This window comes from Misgurnus anguillicaudatus, chromosome 3 (genome assembly GCF_027580225.2).
Source record: "Misgurnus anguillicaudatus chromosome 3, ASM2758022v2, whole genome shotgun sequence".
Classification (NCBI taxonomy): Eukaryota; Metazoa; Chordata; class Actinopteri; order Cypriniformes; family Cobitidae; genus Misgurnus; species Misgurnus anguillicaudatus.
The window spans coordinates 8,431,714-8,450,697 of NC_073339.2; the positions used below are offsets into that span (position 1 = coordinate 8,431,714).

Genomic DNA, 18,984 nt, shown 5'->3' on the forward strand with positions numbered 1-18,984 from the left:
CTAGAGGACCTGGATCTTTTGATACCTTTGGAGCTTTGGTGTTGCTGAATTTGCATTCTTAAACTATTAGTTTTTTGTTTTTTTTTTGTCGAGCACCCTTGATGTGCGTGATTTTTCTGCATTTGTCACACCACAGAAAAATGTGTTATTAACCACCCAGCCAAATTTGAATGATAATAAATTATATAAATAGGCAGGATTCTCTGGTCTCAAATGCTGGGGGCGTGTCCGCTGCCATCGCTAAACCACGCCCACTCGCGGACAAGCTGCCGTCTTTCTGTTGTGGCTAGAAGGCTATGGACAAAATCTCGTGAAATCTCTTTTTTTCATTTGAATCCTACATCCAAGCCCAACCCTAACCCCACAATTTCACGGTATTTAATCCGTAGCTGTATCCCTTCTAGCCAGAACCGTCTTTAAATACCGCTACAACCTGAATAAATTATAGTGATTGTGTTAGGGGCGGGGCCGTGCGCGGTGGCTACAGTGCGTCATCGAGACACCGTTAAAGTCCCGCCCAAATAATCCTGCACACAGACATGTGGAGAAACTGTTCAATGATGTAACTCCACAATTCAGTACTATATAGTTCAGTCTTTGTAATGTGTTTTAGCAATATATTTATAATGTGTTTAGAAACAATTCTCTGAAATGACTTTTAAGACTTAAGTCTTTAATTAAATCAATAAATACTGACGTCACACATCCTTTTTTGAATCACTTTAATACTCTGGGATACTTATGTACAAAAAAAAAAACTATAATAAAATCAAACAAAATATTTTTAAAACATTTCTCTACATCATCGTGAATGAAAAACAAATGAACAAGAACAATTTATTTAAGAATTATTTTTAAATTATAGAAACCAGATTTAAAGGAAAATATGAATTGCAATACCGACATAGAGATACATAAACAAATACAACTGACATGAAAAGGCCTGATTTTTAAAATAAAGACCAGAGGTGGCCAGACCTATAGAGAACGTCAATAAACATGTGCATCACAATTTGTTCTCTGCTGTCCAAACAGATCCTATATCAGATTTTTTTTCAAAGCAGTTGGATACACTGGCACATTTTGTATGATCTGACACACCAGGCATACAAAATGTGCAAGACTAGGGGGACCGGTTTGGAAAGCCCTAGTCTACAACCAAGCTGCATGATGCGACAAAATTACATTCCCCAAAGTAAAGTTTTGTGAATTATAATGTATTTTTTACATAAGAACATTAGCTTGTATAGTAGACATAATCCAACTAGTCATGTCCACTAAAAAGGTTTTAGTGCATCTCCATGTTAACCGTGAATCAGATAGGAGCTCGGAGGTTCTGATTGGACATCATCCTGAGTCTTCGCCTCTCCAAGGCCTGCTGCTTCTTCCTCTCGATCTCAGCATCACTGCACTTCACAGCTGTTGTGTTACACACCTCTAAATAAAAAAAACACACAAACTTTTAATACATACAACCTTTTTTGACTGCTTATATAAATGCTGTCAAATTTGTACTCTTAAAAGTACAAGGTGTGTTTTTGGAAACCTTACACTATAAAAAAATGCTGGGTTATTTTTAACTCATCACTGGGTCAAAAAGAGACAAACCCAATCTGTTGGGCTAAATTAACCTAAATAAAGTCTTTATATTGACCCAACAATGGGTTAAAACAAGTGTAACTCATATTGAGACCAAAAATAAGATACAGTAGTGGCCAACTTTGGAAACTTGACATGTTCTTCGAAAAATACACATTGTACTGTACTGTACCTTTGGTGACCACCAGTGCGGACCTGATCGATGGACTGTATGATTTCTTGAACTGATGATTGTCTGATATCCTCACGTCGGATTGGAGGGTCGCAAGCACACCCCTTTCGTGACCCTGCTGCATGCGGACACTTCCCGTTCCCACCACAGAGGAGCGTCCCACCTGTGTAAATTTATAAGGTCCATTACTTGTGGTGCCAGATGGCCTCGCTGTCTCACGTGACACATTAACGTCAAGTCCTGCAGGTCCAGAATGCACAACGTGAGCTTTCGGCCTATAAAGAGATGCTGATGTGTTTGCACTGGACGTGGAGACGTAAGCGGGAGGCTTGGGATGAGCAAACACTGTTTGCTGACTGGCCATTTCAGAACCGATGTACGTCTTGTTTTGGGACACATCACTTTGTGTTTTGCTAGTCTTTGCGGCCGAGTTTTCGACACGGAGAGGAGGGTTGCCAGATACCTCAAGATTTTCGCACGCCTCACAAAAGAGGTCATCATCCTCGACCCCCTCATCCCAGATGTCATCAGATGCGAAAAACGAATCTAGGTCTTCATCTAAAACATCACTAGTAATGGCATCCTTTGCTTCTTGTTTGACACCAACAGAGTTTAGGAAAGGAGGCTTTGAATGGGAGGGTTTGGGTGTACAGGAGTTTGTAGACGGCAGCGTCTCTTTGGTGTTTGGTTGAAAATGTGTTGAGGAAACCGCCTTGAGACTAGACATATTCTGAGGATGTTGTCGTATTTCAGACTTGTGCTGATACTGCTGGTTCTGGTTGACGTTACTGTGGCTTGGAGGAACTGGCGACGCCTTAGTCACAGCAAAAGCCTGATTTCCAGTTCTCTGCAAGGGTTTTGCCTGTACCTGGTGACCAGAATGAAAAGTTTCCAGCTGAAATGTTTGTCGATGTGTTGTTTTTTGTCCTTGAGATGTGCTATATTTAAAATCCTTTTTGGTTTCTTGAAGTTTGGGCGCCATCGCATTGCTGCATGCGTTAATGCTAAAACCAGTGCTTTGCTTTTGTGTCGAACAATTCCGTGGAACGGTGAACAAATCCGGATTTTGCGTCATCTCCAACACCAGCGAGTCCTCAAGAATACTATCGTTGTTCCAATCATCCTCAAATTGATTAGCATTGTTAACTTGTTTAATGTTCGCAGACAAAGGACCATTTTCAGAACCAAGAGGTTTAAGGGGATTTTTCTCCTGAGTACGACAGTCTGACATCTGACTGAGACGCCCGCTGAGCTGCTGGGTCGGCCCGTCGAAAAGAAAATCTAGATCATCGTCCATGTCTTGATATTGTCCTCTATCATCTGCAGGTTTTTCATTACTGGATTGAAGAGCAACAGGGACACTCTTTACACCAAAAACACAGCTTGCCACATCACTTTTCGAACCCAGTCCATTTGTATGTGGTTCCTGGGCTTCATCTTGCCTCATGTTGAAGTCAAACTGCTTGGCGAGTCTCATTAGATCATCTACAGTGTTCTGTCTGCAAACAAACAAAATATATACAATTTGCGCTATACAATTCTTACTATGTGTATCGGCTTAAAATATGAAAATGAGGACCACAAAAGTATTCAATTTTGTATTTTTGTAAACACGATTAGAATACTGCTGTGCTGACAGTACATACATAGATACATACATTTAAACTGTAAACACAGTATAGACGGTTTCATCGGACGCACGTGCGCTGACGCGATACACGTCTGTATCCGAACTTTACTTCCGGTTTCGTTTTTTTTAATGGTCTGACTAGTTCCTAAACTGATCTCTTGCTTGTTATATAAATAAACTATGATTAAAGTACTTTGTTGTTATTTATTCTTAGCGGAGTTTACCGGAAGTTACGTGCGGACCACGACAGCCGCTTGTTTATGTTTTTACTGCTGAAACCGTCTATATACAAATATATACAGTATACACAAATACTGCTTGGTGGTGTTGGGTGTATTTCTGATAGGAAAATGTGTGTAATGTATTTTCGAATTAATGTCAGGGACATACTTTGTTGACATGGCCTTGACTTTGGGTTGTTGCACTTCTGGGGTGCACGGTATGGCGCTGTCCCCAATCCACTGCATTAAAGATGAGTCTGCCTCCTCCAGTCTACCGTTCTATACATCAACAAACAAACAACAATATAGCCATTGTGATGTAATACGCCGATACAATTATAAAACAACAATTGTGGACAACCAACCTTCGGAGCGATGCGATTGGCAATGTCTGATATATCCACCAATCGGACATTTCTCCTGTGGCCTCGACCTGAAAATAGAAACAAACAAGCCACGCAGGTTTCTTGAGCATTACTGTACATTAAAAAAATTAAATTTTATGATGCACAGCTGTAATGGTGATACGTGCCATGTCGGATTGGTGATGGGGACGTTGTGTCCCATATAATGTCCTGATGACAGTCTGGGTCGCTGCTTGGGGAATCTTCAGGTATCACTCTTCTGAACTGACCTCTCGCTGGACGTGTAGGTGTTTTGAACTCGGCTATAAAAGCACAGTTTGAACACAATGATCTTGCAATAAGGCAGAAACTACCAATTTAATTTGAGACATGCATCATTCGTATATAAAGCATTATTTATCAACAAGGGGCCCTTTAAATAAGACTAAACAAGCATAAAAGTAAGCTAGTATTAGTGCTTGGTTATACTAACATTTTATTGGGTTGGAATTGAGTATTTAAGTATTGCTGCACTGCTATGAAGTACCATGAGCCCATCCCATGTATCACATAAGGCAGGCAAGTAATATACAAATACAATATTACAGTACATAAGCATTACAGGCAATGAGGTAGATGTGACACGAAGCACATACGGGTGTTTTGGTACCTGTCTGACAGACGCGTGCGGGGTTTTGCGTTGCTGATTTCGGGCTCCGTCTCAGTCTGTTTACTTTCGATTTCATCTGCGTCAGTTTGGCGATTTCACATCGTTCCTGGCTGCCTCTGCCCTCCATGTCGCTGGATTACTCACGGTGTCTATAATGCATCGTATCACGGAGCTCTTCTTGTGTTATTTGTCGTTTTTGAGTGTGCTTTTCTCTTCGATCATAAGTACGGAGTTGTTGTTGAAACGTTTAAAGATTCCGCCAAAGACGAAGCATTTCCCATGATTCATTGCGGAAGGCGCTTTGAAGAGAGAACATCAAATGCGCGCACTTGTTGCGCAGCAGCGACGCATCTCTGGAGATTTCTTTTTGTCTAAAATTAAACTTTAAACCGTTCTGGTACGTTGTGTTTTTATTATAAAAAAATAATGAAACTAATAATACTATGTTGAAAACGTAAAAAAGTATAAACAGTAAATTTAATTGTGTACGTTTTAATGTTTACTGTAAGCAGTATTTACATTATAAAAAGATATCAAATAATACGTTTAATGTTTTATGATAACTTATGTTTAAGAGTATGAATGATTTTTGAACATTTTCTGCGTAAGAAATTATGTTATAGGCTACAGTATTACTAACATCATTTTGTACTTGTCAGAAATTTAACAAATGCAAGAATTACAAAAGCTTCTCAAACGGCCTCACAAAATGCCGTAGGGATGACGTATTTTTGTAGGCCAACACCGGAAGTTAGCGGGACACTGGTTCTTTGCAACAAAAAAAAGATTAAATTTTCCCATAGACTTTTAAAATTATCGCAAAAAAATAAAAATAAAAAATAAAATAAATAACATAAGATATGTGTTTAACAAAAGTTTATGACACTTACACGTTTTGTCCAACAAGATAATATTCACAGACGAACACAACTTTTATGAAATCTGCGTTTACTAGAAATTAAACAAAAACAAATTTAGGCTTCAAAATTCAAAGTTGTGTTCATCTGTAAAGACTATCTTGTTGGACAAAATGTATAAGTGTTATAAACATTTGTTAAACACAGAGTTTATTTTTTTGCCATAATCCAAAAGTTTATGGGGAAAATAAATGGGCTTTTGTCGAGGGAACCAGCGTCCCGCTCACTTCCGGGTTGGCCTACAAAATAACGTCACCCCTGCGGTACTTTTTTACAATCATGATATATTTCAATTAAATTTAGATACTATGTTTTTTTTTTAATGAAAATATAAGCCAGTGGTCCGTATTTGTACATGTAAAATGCCATTAATGTTTATGTTTTCTTGTATGCTTAGATATTCGGCATGAGAATTCTGACACAACCCTGAAGCATTGCATGGCTTTTGCTGGCTGTCAGTTAATGTGCATGCATGCAAACAAACAACGTGAATGTCTGTGTTTTTGCAGGTCAGTCACAGTATTTGTCTGTAGTCAAACCACACTTTAAGTGTGTGTGCTTTTCTGAAATGATGTGTGTCTAATGGTTGATAGTAATCTTGGCTTGTCAGGTCCTTTTTCCTATTTTACTTATGGAATTTCTATATTTATTCCAGCTTCTTAACTGCACCACTAAACTCTCAGTGTTATTTCATGGTAATCTAACACAGGAAACAGCTCCAGGAGCTGAACATAAATTTAAAGGCTCACGTGTTTAACCTCTCATAGGTTAAGTGGACATGTACATCCGTTTGATGTCATAGCAAACAGAAAGTTGGGCGTTTCATCAATCAGTAACATTCATACTGGTAGGAAAAGTCTACAGGAAACACAGTTGCCAAACTACAATATATCAGGCGTTGATAATTCAATAATATGTTCTTGTCATATGGGTGAATAGCTACAACTATTTTGGCAATTTGATATTATATATTTAGATTTGTAGCTTATATGAAAATTCTTTCTTAATTTTTATTCATGGAAACATACAGATTCATTGTTGCCAGATTGGAAATGTCCAAGTATCGTACCAGAACCTCAAAATTATGGTATTTGGAGGAAAATGATCGTACACAAGTCAAATGTGCAGAATACAGCTAGTAGATAAATGACTAATGCTGCGTTTACACCAACTGCGTTTCCGCGCAAAGTTTGCCGCTTAAACAGTTTGCCGCTTAAACAGTTTGAATGCATTCGCACGTGTAGAGCGAAGTAGACGTGCGGAAAAAGCAAGCATTTGACAAGCGTCAGAGGCAATATCCGCTTTTTGTGGGAGGGGCAAGTGCTATGCAGTTGTCTGTTTGCAAGATGACTGATGTTGATTGTGCATTTATCAAAAGAGTAACCGGTTTGTATTTGGTAACCTTACTATAGGGGGAAAATAAACGGCGCGGGTCGATAAACGTCACGTGACTCAAAAGTGAAATGTGTATTTACAACTTACCAGGTTGCCCAATGTCCTCATTGAAACTCTTCCAAGCGAGGTCCTTTTTATTCCTGTCTCTATAGAAATAAGAACTTGTGTCGTATAGCTCCGGGTGACTGCTCGCGGACAATATCAAGCGTTCCTTCATGTTGAATGAGTGACTCTGGGCGGGCCTGCCGCCACAGCAGCAAGCAGGCTCCTGATTGGTTATATCAGGAGCCCATGGCAATGTTTAAATCCTTTTTGAGCATCAAAAATTGCATATATTTCCAAAAACCTGCTGCAATCGAACAAGCAAAATTGTTTACGCCTGCTCAGACCCTGACGTGGCGCCAAGCACTTTTATACGTTAAAGTTCGTTTTCATAAACATGAACATTGCTGTGGATTTTTTGTGTACGCACATATTTGACCGTAGATTGCATGAGTCCCATGGCATGGAAAATTTAAATGTGGCGGCATGCCGATAACGTTAAATCCCATTGGTTCGTGCGTGTCTTGTAATGAAAGAGTTTCGATCCGCCAATTGCTAAATAAGCTCTTTTCATAGACATACATTAATTTTTGCATACTTTCAAAAGGTTCCGAAAGGTCCGAAATAATTGCCAATAAACAGTGTTGGTTGTAACTAGTTTACTAAGTAATTAGTTACTGTCACTTCATGAGCCCTATTCACGTCCATAGCATTTCTTTTTTTTCTACTATGTAAGTGAATGGGGCTCATGAACTTACATTTTCTTTAGAAAAAAATCATACAGGTTTGTAACAACATGATAGTGAGAAATTGATGACAGAATTATGACTATCCCTTTAAGATTTTTGTGAGGATTTTTAAAATCTTTATGTGTGCCAGTGTTTGGAACGCCATAAAATAAACAATGGTGTAATTTAATTTTGGGGGTGTACTGTCCCTTTAAGAAATCCAAAGCCTTCAACCAGACATTAAGGTGATTGCCAAGATTTCTGTTCACCCACGTGACAAATAAAGAACATCTCGTCAAATTATCAAAGCATGATATATCGTGCTTTAGCTGAGTTTCCCGCGGGCTCTGTGTCTGAATGGGCCTCGTGAGTGAAGCTAATCAATAGAGGTAAGTCATTCTAAACAAGAGCAGACTGGGGATATATTATTTCATCTGACCCGTGTCTAATAAATCTCTCGTGAACAGTTAAACTGTCGGCCAGATATGTCGACACAGCTCTGATTGACTGCCCTGTCGCAGCGCGAGCTACCTCCACAGATTTTCAATGTTTACGTCTCGAGTGCGTCCACCGCGCGCGCGCGCCTGCGCACTCTCTCCGTCTTTAATTTGACGGATAGACGTTCACTGAACAGCCGGTTATTGGGAAACTCCGAGATTTACAGCCTGTGCACTGACGCCAGCGCGGGCACGGCTCCGATTACCCGTGGCACTGTGATGATGTCAACAAGAAAGGTCCCTAACGACCCCTGCTTGGCCTTTTTTTGTGGCCGGGTTCTTGATTAGAAGAACTGATTGAATGTATATGTGTGTGTGAGATTGCATAATCACTCAGAGGCCCGTCTTTGGTGTGGGTTTAGTTAGGGTCACACAGAGGTGGGTTGGTAACCGGGGAGTTTAATTACAGTTACCCCCATCACTTCATATCTCACTGTGCTCCCATGAAATGAAAATGAAAGTTTTTTTGGTTAGCTTTGATGATGTCTAGTGTGCACCACAACAATGCATTTAGGCTTATAAGCTCTTTTGCTTCGGCCCACTCCATTTGTGCAGAATGGTAACTGCTCAAATAAATAAAATAAAATAAATTCGCATTTAGATATATAAGATATATAAGCATTCAAATCTTGCAGTCTCTCACTTCCGCCAAACGATTTTTATGATGTCATTCTGATTTTTCTGACCAATTAAATGCTCTCTAGAATATGAAGCGTCAATATGTCCCACCCTAACTTCCTGTTTCAGGCGGAATTAACCATAGACTGTAAAAAATAGATGGATGACGCGACGCCGCTTCCTTCCATTGTCATAGACTGAATGTAAAATGTCCAACGATGGGCACTGACATGTTACGCAAAAACGTCAGTTTGGAGCCAGAGCATGCGCAGAAGGAATCGTCCGTTGAGCCCAGAGGTGGAGCCGCGGTATTTAACTTCCGCCCAGAACACCCGTGCACCCAATTCAACCACGCCTCTTGAACATCTAATTTGACTGGCTTGTTAAAATAAGGTAAAGTTAAATAAAACAAATTTTGTCGGTGTGAAATAACACAGAAATAAAAAATTAATAGTTATTTATATCTTCAAACTTCCCTCGAAGCTCCGCTCAGAAAACAAAATATCACACAAGGAAAATAGCGGGCGTGGCTTGTGTTTTCTACTGTCAATTGATTGGAAGTAGAAAAGTAGGCGTTTCATTTAGAAATGAAACTCGCAGCAGACTGACATTAGAGGGGGCGGGGTTAATCGATGCTCCCGTCTAAGCCATCTAGCTGACATCATCAGAAAATGATCGCCACAACCCCACAAGTACCTATTTTTTTAGATTTTGATTATATAGGCACATGAATTTTTAAAAAAATGATACAGATAAATGCTTTATAATGAACACGGCAATATTTCATAAAATGTTTTTTATTTCATAAGGACTTTAATACCGAGCCCCTAAGGTGACATTGGAGTAAAAAAAATCTAAAGTTTAAGTTTCATGTGCTCGCGTAATTATGAAACTACCGCGCGCGCACATGAAACTTTCACGTGCGCACGCGAAACCAAACCCTAAAAAAAATTCCGCACATGAAACTTTCAATTTTTTTTAAAGTTTAGTTTCGCGTGCACACGTGAAACTTTTGCTTTCACATGTGCATGCGATAGTTTCATGTGCGCACGCGAAACTAAACGTGATAGTCTCACGTGCACACGCGAAACTAAACTTTATTTAATTTTTGCTCCATGTCCCCTTAGGGGCTCCGTACTTTAAGGCACAATATGCAATTTTTGCTGCTAGAGATTGCTAAACTACAACAATGGCCGTAGTTTGATGATGCTGTTAAGGAGCATGGGAGTTGTAGTCTTAAACCTTCACTGCCTATTGATCTAAACGCTTTTTAAAACTGCGACAAACACATTTAAAAAATAAATTTATAGCACTGCGCTAGTAGTTTTGGATATTTTAAAGCAAAAATCAGGAAGCTCAAAATAGCTATTAACATTTAGTTTGCAGCCCAAAAGGTTTTGGGTTTGATCCCACATGATGATGAAAATGTATACCTTTTAGGTTGCTTTGGATGAAAGCATCTGCCAAATGCATAAATGTAATTGATGTGTCCATCTTATACCTCTGAATCCAGACTTGAATTACTTTGTTCTGATCTGAGGCACCATTAACTTCAATAGTAGAAAAAATAATACTGTGGAAGTCAATGGTGCCCCAGATGTGCTTACAAACATTTTCAAAATATCTTTATTTGTGTTCAGCAGAACAAAGAAATGTATACAAGTCTGGGACAAATTGAGGGTGTGTAAATGATGACAAAATGTTAATTCATGGGTGAATTATCCCTTTAAACTCTTGGTGAGCAAAACTTGCACTTGCCTTTAAATTGGTGTCTTTGTTAAATAAAGTCAAACCAAAGCAACTTCATGTCCTGCTACACCCTTATAGAGGACAACCTGACACCCACTTGTTCGCTTGCGTTTCTCTTTCCCCTTGAACAGAAACAGATCTAGATGGATATTCAATCCTCCACTTCCTTGCCGATTGTGGACAAGCCCTATTATATGCATGATTTAAACGGCTAAAGCAACACAGTATACATGCCATAAATGGTACTTTACATTTAAAATCTTATTGGTAATTAAAGCCTCAGGTTAACTCAAGTGCGTCATTAACACATGGGTGAAACTCATAAAAGTATATGTCAAGGTCATTTGTCACCTTACAATCAAAGGAAACGAAAAATTATATTTTGCGTAAAGAAAATAAGACATATCAAGTGTTATTAGGCAATGTTCAACCGTTTTTGAGCACCATTGACTTTCATAGTATTTTTCTTTCCTACTATGGAAGTCAATGGTGCTTCTGTTTCCCACTTAATTACAAATATCTTCTTTTGTGTTCAGCAAAACAAAAACATTTATACAGGTTTGTAACAACATGAGGGTGAGTAAATGATGACAGAATTTTCATTTTTAGGTGAACTATCTTTTTAAGAAAGCATATGCAGATTTTCAGTGACATTTTTATTTCAGTACTATAATGCAAGAAAAAGTAAGTGCATTATTTATTTATATATTTTGATATGTTTTGGATTATTTTAATAAAAATGTCAAAATACTGTACTAAAGTAATAAACTTATTTTTACAGCGCTTATTTTAATCAAACCTTTTATGAATTAGTGCGAACGTCTCACAACTAGGTTTCACTTTTTATGCAAAAAAGTTGTTTATTATTATTATTTTTTTTTAGTTAATATAAGCTGGGTTTTATGAGATTCACCCACAATGAAAATGAAAATACTTCTACGCTGATGGTCTGTGAAGATCTGATCTGAAACATACACTCGTAATACAAACAGGAAAACTGCTCCGGAGTAAAAAATGTCAGCGTAAAAGAGTTTGCCAGAATTGTAAACACAGTTTTGGATTAGTTTCAAAATTCTCCTCTGGTGAGACGATGCCGGTTTGTTTTGGTTTGGTTTAAACAGGAAAGTGGAAGAAGAGGGAGATCGAGTAATAAAATGTCAAACCCGGACGTTTTAATTACACTGAGTATCAGTCACTCTCCAACCTCAGAACACAACCCACATTTATACCCAGCTTTCTCTTTATCTGGCGTTTCTTTTTATAATTTCTTCCTCTCTTTTCATTGTTTGAAGCAACTTTATCAATTGTACTGTAGGTCCGACAACCAGATCTATCAATCTATTATAAATAGATATTGAAAAATCACTTGAGATGTGTAGATAAGTTTATAACTATGTTTGGAAACAGACTAAACATTAGTTTACCCCAGTCATTAAGGACATTTTTACTTCAACCACAGCAAGTCATCACTGTATAAACTGCAGGAATCAGCAGTCCCCTTTATGTCCCACAGGAGGCGATATAGGGCTATGTTCAGAATAGCATATTACCCAATGATACTGCAGTGTATATAGTATGTATACTTTGCACATATGCATGAAACACTTGGATGACCTACTACACTTGCAGTATATTGTTAAATGCAAATTTTAAAGGTGTCATAGTGTGAAAATCTGACTTTTTCATGTTTAAGTGCTATAATTGGTTTCACAGTGCTTGTATCAACTTAGAAAATGTAAAAAAGAACAACCCTGTAAATTAGTTTTTGTAAACCATTTCTTTGCAAACATGTGAAAAATTAGGTCGTTCAGATTTTGTGAGATAGGAAGCAAGGCGAATTATAATAATACCGCCTCTTAATCTGCACTATCCAACCATGGCACTGCCATTTAGTGCAGAGAGAAAGAGAGAGAGAAAATATATTTGACAGCACAATTGAGTTTCAATTTCAACAAACCACCATCATTGGATCAGTGTTTGCATTTTATCAGCTCATTTGCATTTTAAAAGACACACCCAAAAATGGCACAATTTTGCTCGGACCTACAAAGTGAGAATTTTAACACGCTATAATAAATTTTCTGCAGGGTATTTTAAACTAAAACTTCACATAAGCACCTCTGGTAACACCAAAGACTTATTTTACATCTTAAAAAAAATCTCATAATTTAACCCCCGTATTTTACACAAAATTGTATTAAAAAGATAAAAGTGAACTATATTATTTATTATTACATTAAAAAGACTCAGAAATGTACATATAAAGTGACAATATAACTTTCTAGTGTTTGTAATGTTTATAATTAGGGCTGCAACTAACGATTATTTTCATAATCGGTTAATTTATTTATTTTTCGATTAATCGACTAATTATTCAATTATAATTTTCACTTATTATAGATAAATAAGGCACTAAATTGGGGTATTCACATGTAGCCTACTTTTAAAAGTGCACAAGCCACACACTACTACCAGTGTTGGGGAAAGTTACTTTTAAAAGTAATGCATTACAAAGTTACTCCCAAAAAAGTAACTAATTGCGTTACTTTCTTTTCATTGAAAGTAATGCTTACATTACTTTTTAGTTACTTTTGCGTTACTCTTTCAGGACTTGCAGGTGTTTTTTATGACTGAAAAGTTCTGCATGTAGAAATTTCATCACAAAAATGTCGAGCTCTTGCCTGCCATTTCAGTTTCTGACTCAAACTGTTCCCACACAGACATGTACGCATAGAGTGCATAATGTGACTATACGTTTAGCTTAATTTAGTACATCATTTTTTTAATCTAATTAATTAAACTAAAAAAGTAACTTGCATTACTTTAAAAAAAATAAAATATTAATGTGTACATTTAAAAAGTAATGCGTTACTTTACTCGTTACTTCAGAAAAGTAATATTATTACGTAATGCACGTTACTTGTAATGCGTTACCCCCAAAACTGCGATTAATCGGATAAAAACCTACATTAATTCAATTATAATTTTCACTTATTATAGCTAAATAAGGCACTAAATTGGGGTATTCACGTGTACTTTGAAAAATGCAAAAGCCACACACTACTACTACTACTACAGAGGGTTTACTCTGGTTTTAATCTTTTTGATTGTGATATTTTAAGCCTTAAAGGATTAGTCCATTTTCTTAAAAGAAAAATCCAGATAATTTACTCACCACCATGTCATGAGCCCAACATTTAATACTTAACTCAACACTTAACAGTTTTTTTCAACGGAGTTTCAAAGGACTATAAACAATCCCAAACGAGGCATAAGGGTCTTATCTAGCGAAACGATTGTCATTTTTGACAAGAAAAATAACAAATATACACTTTTAAAGCACAACTTTTCGTCTAGGTCCGGTCCAGCGCGACCCAACGCAAACGCGCAGTGACGCAGGGAGGTCACGTGTTACATATATAAAACACACATTTGCGGACCATTGTAAACAATAAACTGACACAAAGACATTAATTAGTATCAGTTGACACACAACAACGTAGGAACGGTCCTCTTTCAAGACACCTGTAAACACTGGGGCGGAGTTTCGCGTTCATCCTCTGTGACCTCTTGACGTCATGACGTATTGCGTGGGGTCAGCTGGCGCATCACGACCGGATCTAGATGACGAGAAGTTGTGCTTTAAAAGTGTATATTTGTTATTTTTATTGTAAAAAATGACAATCGTTTCGCTAGATAAGACACTTATGCCTCGTTTGGGATTGTTTATAGTTCCTTTGAAACTCCATTGAAAAAAACTGTTAAGTGTTGAGTCATGTGTTAAGTGGTGGTGTCCATTAAAGTCCATTAAAATGAGAAAAATCCTGCAATGCCTTCCTCAAAAAACACAATTTCTCTGCGACTGAACAAAGAAAGACACCAACATTTTGGATGACATGGTGGTGAGTAAATTATCTGGATTTTTCTTTTAAGAAAATTGACTAGTCCTTTAATTAAAAGGTTTGTGTAGCTTTTAAATAGTGAAACATTTTTAAATGTCAAAATATAAATTAAAAAATTAATTGAGTCTAAAGGGATGTGTGCTGAGGAAATTTAGCCACAAATTAATAAACTCATTTTAATCTTCAACTTTAGACCTTGATGAGTATTAAAATTATTCGGTATTAAAGGGATAGTTCACTTTAAAATGAAAATTCTGTCGTCATTTACTCATGCTCATGCTGTTCCAAACCTGCACGAATTTCTTTTTTCTGATGAACACAAAAGAAGATATTTTGAGAAATGATGGTAAACACACAGCAGTAAGTGACCATAGACTTCCATAGTAGGAATAAAAAATATGATGGAATTTAATGGGTACCATCAACTGTGTGCTGACCATCATTTCTCAACATATTTTCTTAATCATTTATCAAAATACTTCCAAAATCTGTTTTTATTCCTACTATGGAAGTCAATGGTCACTGCTGTGTGTTTACCATCATTTCTCAAAATATCTTTTTTTGTGTTCATCAGAAAATTCATATAACAAAATAAATGAAAGTGATGTAGCTTACATTGTTGCGTTGTTACAGCAATAAAAACCTGGATTCCCCCCCCCCACTTTAAAACAGATGCTTAATTTGGTTCATTGTGGCGTCCTATTTATAATAATATACACCACTGTTTCATGTATACTACACTGTGTAGTAAGCAATAATCTAGTATACTATTCCAAACATAGCCAATTAATCCAAGAGTTCGTCACAAAATCACCCAAACGCCACAGCGATGTTGAGGTATGAACTTTTATGCAAATAAACCCACACTTACTGAAACCCAAACACACACACACACACTCACACACACACACACATAGTGTGAAAATACAACTCCGTTCGTGTCAGTCAAATTCAGAACATTAACAATCATCAGTAAAAGTCCCAAACATATCAGAGTAAAACTTGCATGTGAACCTTTCTTTGGAGACCGTTACTGCATCACATCTGACACATCCAGCAGCATTATATACACGTAAAGGGTCTGTATTGAATTGCTTCGCGCAGAAGTCCTCATCGACCTTTTCACAGACAGGTACCGACGCAGCCGTCTGCAAACGTGTGACATAGATGTCCAAAAAAGACTCTGTGTCTTTTGTGTGGAGAATAACGAGTCTTCATTACAGGTGGCACTTGAGTGGAAACGCGACACTTTGTTTTGACCTTTAAGGCCACTGGAAGAATCACCTGGTTCCAGGTGAGAGGTCATGTTAAAGAATCTGTCGGGCCTGGGGCAGGTATATCCAGGTGTTGAGGCATTTCAATACGGTTGATGACAGAACACGAGTCCAGGTGGCCATCTTGGACGAGAGGTCTCTAAATCTGTAGTGTTTGTGGTTTAATACGGGCAAATTATATCCAAATCCGGAATCGATCCTCACGTCAACAAGCCCGAGTCTGTAATCAAAAAGAGTTCAATCATTTATTAGGAAAACACTGCTGGCGACAGCATACAGTCGCAAATCAATTCGCCTGTCATTTCTGTCAAAACAAAGCCTTTCATCTTTATCTTTTCCTGTGGGTTGAGACATTAACTAATTCTGATGTCATAAACTGTCTCCACTGAGTTATCAAGAGTCACTAATTTATCAGACCAAGGGCTGGGCGGTATGACGGGATACACCGTGGGCCATCGGATATACGTGTCAACATGTAGTTTGCTGTACGGTAAATGTATCTCTCGGGGGGCGTTTTTAAATTCGATACCAAGCAGAAAAGTTTTGCCTACTCGTTGAATGCAGTCAGGCAAGTATAGTGCAAATGTTGGGTTATTTTCAACCCGTGGTTGGGTCAGATTTGTGTAACCGAAGCAGCTGCATCGTAGATGTGGATGATCTCTCTCTCCAGCTCTCTTTGTACCCGCTCTCGTCCCTTGTGAAGAAACGTACCTCTTGTCTGCTGTGTTAAGCAGAATGGCAGGGTGGATGGTTACATGTAGTGCCACTGACTCTCCAACCCCATATTCACTCCCCCAAGACCGCCCAGAGCTCCTGTGAGCGAGAGACACAGAGGATTTTAATTACACTTGAGTATTTCCTTAGATATTAAGATACTAAGCTCATCTTTTAACCGCAAAATCTAAAGAAAAAAATAACTAATTTTAGACCTCTCAAATCTGTTCTTTGGTTGTTTTTGACAATTTGTTACATTTTCCCCTTTCATTACTACAATGCTGCCATTTTTTTTCCTCATTACAATATGTACAGTTTTACTGTACTATATAAACAGTACAAATTTTCAGCATGAATTTAAAGCACTACAAAAACACTACCACTATATATAAATAGGAAAATGTGTATTTAGGATTGAGAATAAGATTTTTTTACATGACCAAAATGTGATTTATTCCCTTATGAAAATCAACCATGTTTTTTTTAAGTAACCATGTTTTTTGGTGTATTGATTGGCATTGGCAAATATATTTTGGCTATAGGGCTGTCACAATGATTAAATAATCATCTCATTGTGTTCGTTTGACTTCATTGCGATGATTTCAGATCACCACAATGATTGCACATCTCTTTAAAAAACACAAGGGGGAGCTGCAGCGCCTGTATAAACAAGACTGTACCAGATTCCGCTCCTTAACTGACAGTGTAACATTGCAAAGCCAGTCAATATAGTGGGAAAAAAAGCATTTAAAGAAATGCTGCAAAACTTACTGCTGTAAAATATTCATTTCCAAAACAGCAATTCCAGGGAAGTAAAGGATGGTATTCTTAAGAATCTGTAAGGAATTGATTTTTTTGCAGCTACAACAGACATCTGGACCAGTACTAATATGACCTTAGTTGGATTGGTAGTCAGCTTATTTTGATTGCATTTTATTTTTAGTTATTTTCCAGACAATTTATTGTGTTTATTTCTTATGAAGAATTTTCAATTTCAGTTATATAAAATAATTACTTTTAAATATGTGTTATGTGTATTAATATTTACTGCCAGGTAAACCTTGCAAAAGATTTAATTTAAATATTCACAAGGTGTGAAAATTATTTCATGAACAAACAAAAAAATGTGTGAGAAGAAAATGTCAAAGCAATAAAACAGACAATTAATCGTCATAATAAATAAAGTCCTAAAATAGTCAATTAATCGTCACAATTCATTAGACAATTAACCGTCAGCCAAATTTCATAACCGTGACAGCCCTAATTTTGGCACGATTTAACTCGGGGGTCTCCAACCTATTTGTGAGCAAGGGCTATCGCAATAAATCAATCAATCTGGAGGGCTACTTTTTTGATATACGCAAAACTTTTTTGTTTTACTTGTTGATTTTATTTTACTTGTTGATATGTTTTAGCATTGTTTAAAAGAAGCCAAGCTTACCACCAGCGTACTGTGCACACCACCAGACTTGTTGTGTTAGAAGTTTATTTATTTTTCAATCTATTTTATTAAGATACAAACAGAAAATACAGAAAAATAGAAAACTACATTTTCAGGACTAAACGTTTTCTTTAGGAATCGTCTGTGTTTAGTGTGACCTCTCTTAAAATTAGAAATTAGGATTTAATTTTATTTAGGTTAAAGAGATCCTGCAGTTTCCTGCTTTTGCTCAAGCGGAAGAAGAGTTTACCATAAAAACTTGACACATCAGTTTACATTTTTATACAGTTTTTAATACTATATACACATATCCTGTATTTTCTGGATGTATTTTATTAAAAATTGTTATGAGAAACAATCACTATAACATTGCAAAAATGTTGGAGACCACTAATTTAACTAGCAGTAATCATGTTTTTTAACAGTAGTTTAACCATGGTTAATTTTCGTAAGGGATGTCATTCATTTCACAATGCAAAACATTTTGATGGTAAAATATGACCCGACCGTATAGATTCGCCCCTTAATGAAGCTTTTTAAACAACCAAACTGGGTTTACTTTCAACAGAGATATTTATTCAGATATGAACATTCAGATGTGAGGGGTGATGTACCTGGTGGTCTGATGCCCATGTGCGACTGCCCGTCCATTACAAAACCTCCCATTGGCTGACCATCAGGAGTGTAGGGGCCACTATGACCGACTGCACACACACATAAATACATAAGATTTATTATTTGCTCTCTGTGTAATTTTGGTACGAATGCTTTAGTATGGCATTAATAGTCAATTGATTTCAGTGCATTCAAGTTATACATTTTGAACAGTCCAACCCGTAACCTTTTGCACTGCTAACTTATGCTTTACCAGTTATGCAGAACCTGTCAGGTATTTTTTTAATTGTAAGTCTAATCAATATTTCACTCGCTTTGTCCACCTGTTTGCAGTGCATTCTGGGATTGCCTCATTCATGATGGAAAAACAAATATGTGATGCAAATGCTTTCCTTTACATTTTGAAAAAACATTTAAAGGTACAGTAGCAACAACATCTTGCTTAATTCAAAGGTT

At 37.2% G+C, this 18,984-nt stretch overlaps 3 protein-coding genes across 5 annotated transcripts in view; 1 reads left to right on the forward strand and 2 right to left on the reverse strand.

The window, feature by feature from the left end:
* Positions 1-725: 725 nt before the first annotated feature.
* On the reverse strand, positions 726-4,779 carry etaa1a (ETAA1 activator of ATR kinase a). Its single transcript, XM_055204437.2, has 6 exons — positions 4,637-4,779; positions 4,155-4,289; positions 3,988-4,055; positions 3,792-3,901; positions 1,772-3,270; positions 726-1,437 (listed from the first exon to the last, which is right to left on the reverse strand). The coding sequence occupies exons 1-6, from the start codon at positions 4,761-4,763 to the stop codon at positions 1,316-1,318; spliced, it is 2,061 nt and encodes a 686-aa protein (XP_055060412.2). The 5' UTR covers positions 4,764-4,779; the 3' UTR covers positions 726-1,315.
* A 125-nt stretch (positions 4,780-4,904) lies between these two features.
* Positions 4,905-18,984, forward strand: part of spred2a (sprouty related EVH1 domain containing 2a) — a 63,256-nt gene continuing 49,176 nt past the window's right edge. The window contains exons 1-2 of the mRNA XM_073860786.1: positions 4,905-5,033; positions 5,951-6,062. Of these exons, the coding sequence (XP_073716887.1) occupies positions 5,992-6,062 (71 nt within the window). The 5' untranslated portion in view covers positions 4,905-5,033; positions 5,951-5,991. The remainder of the gene's footprint in view (positions 5,034-5,950; positions 6,063-18,984) is intronic.
* Positions 15,317-18,984, reverse strand: part of meis1a (Meis homeobox 1 a) — a 37,219-nt gene continuing 33,551 nt past the window's right edge. For all 3 annotated transcript variants that reach the window (XM_055204461.2, XM_073860808.1, XM_055204460.2), the window contains 3 exons: positions 18,528-18,617; positions 16,470-16,571; positions 15,317-15,978 (listed from right to left, as the gene is read on the reverse strand). In XM_055204461.2, coding sequence (XP_055060436.1) covers positions 16,510-16,571; positions 18,528-18,617 — 152 coding nt within the window. In that variant the 3' untranslated portion in view covers positions 15,317-15,978; positions 16,470-16,509. The remainder of the gene's footprint in view (positions 15,979-16,469; positions 16,572-18,527; positions 18,618-18,984) is intronic.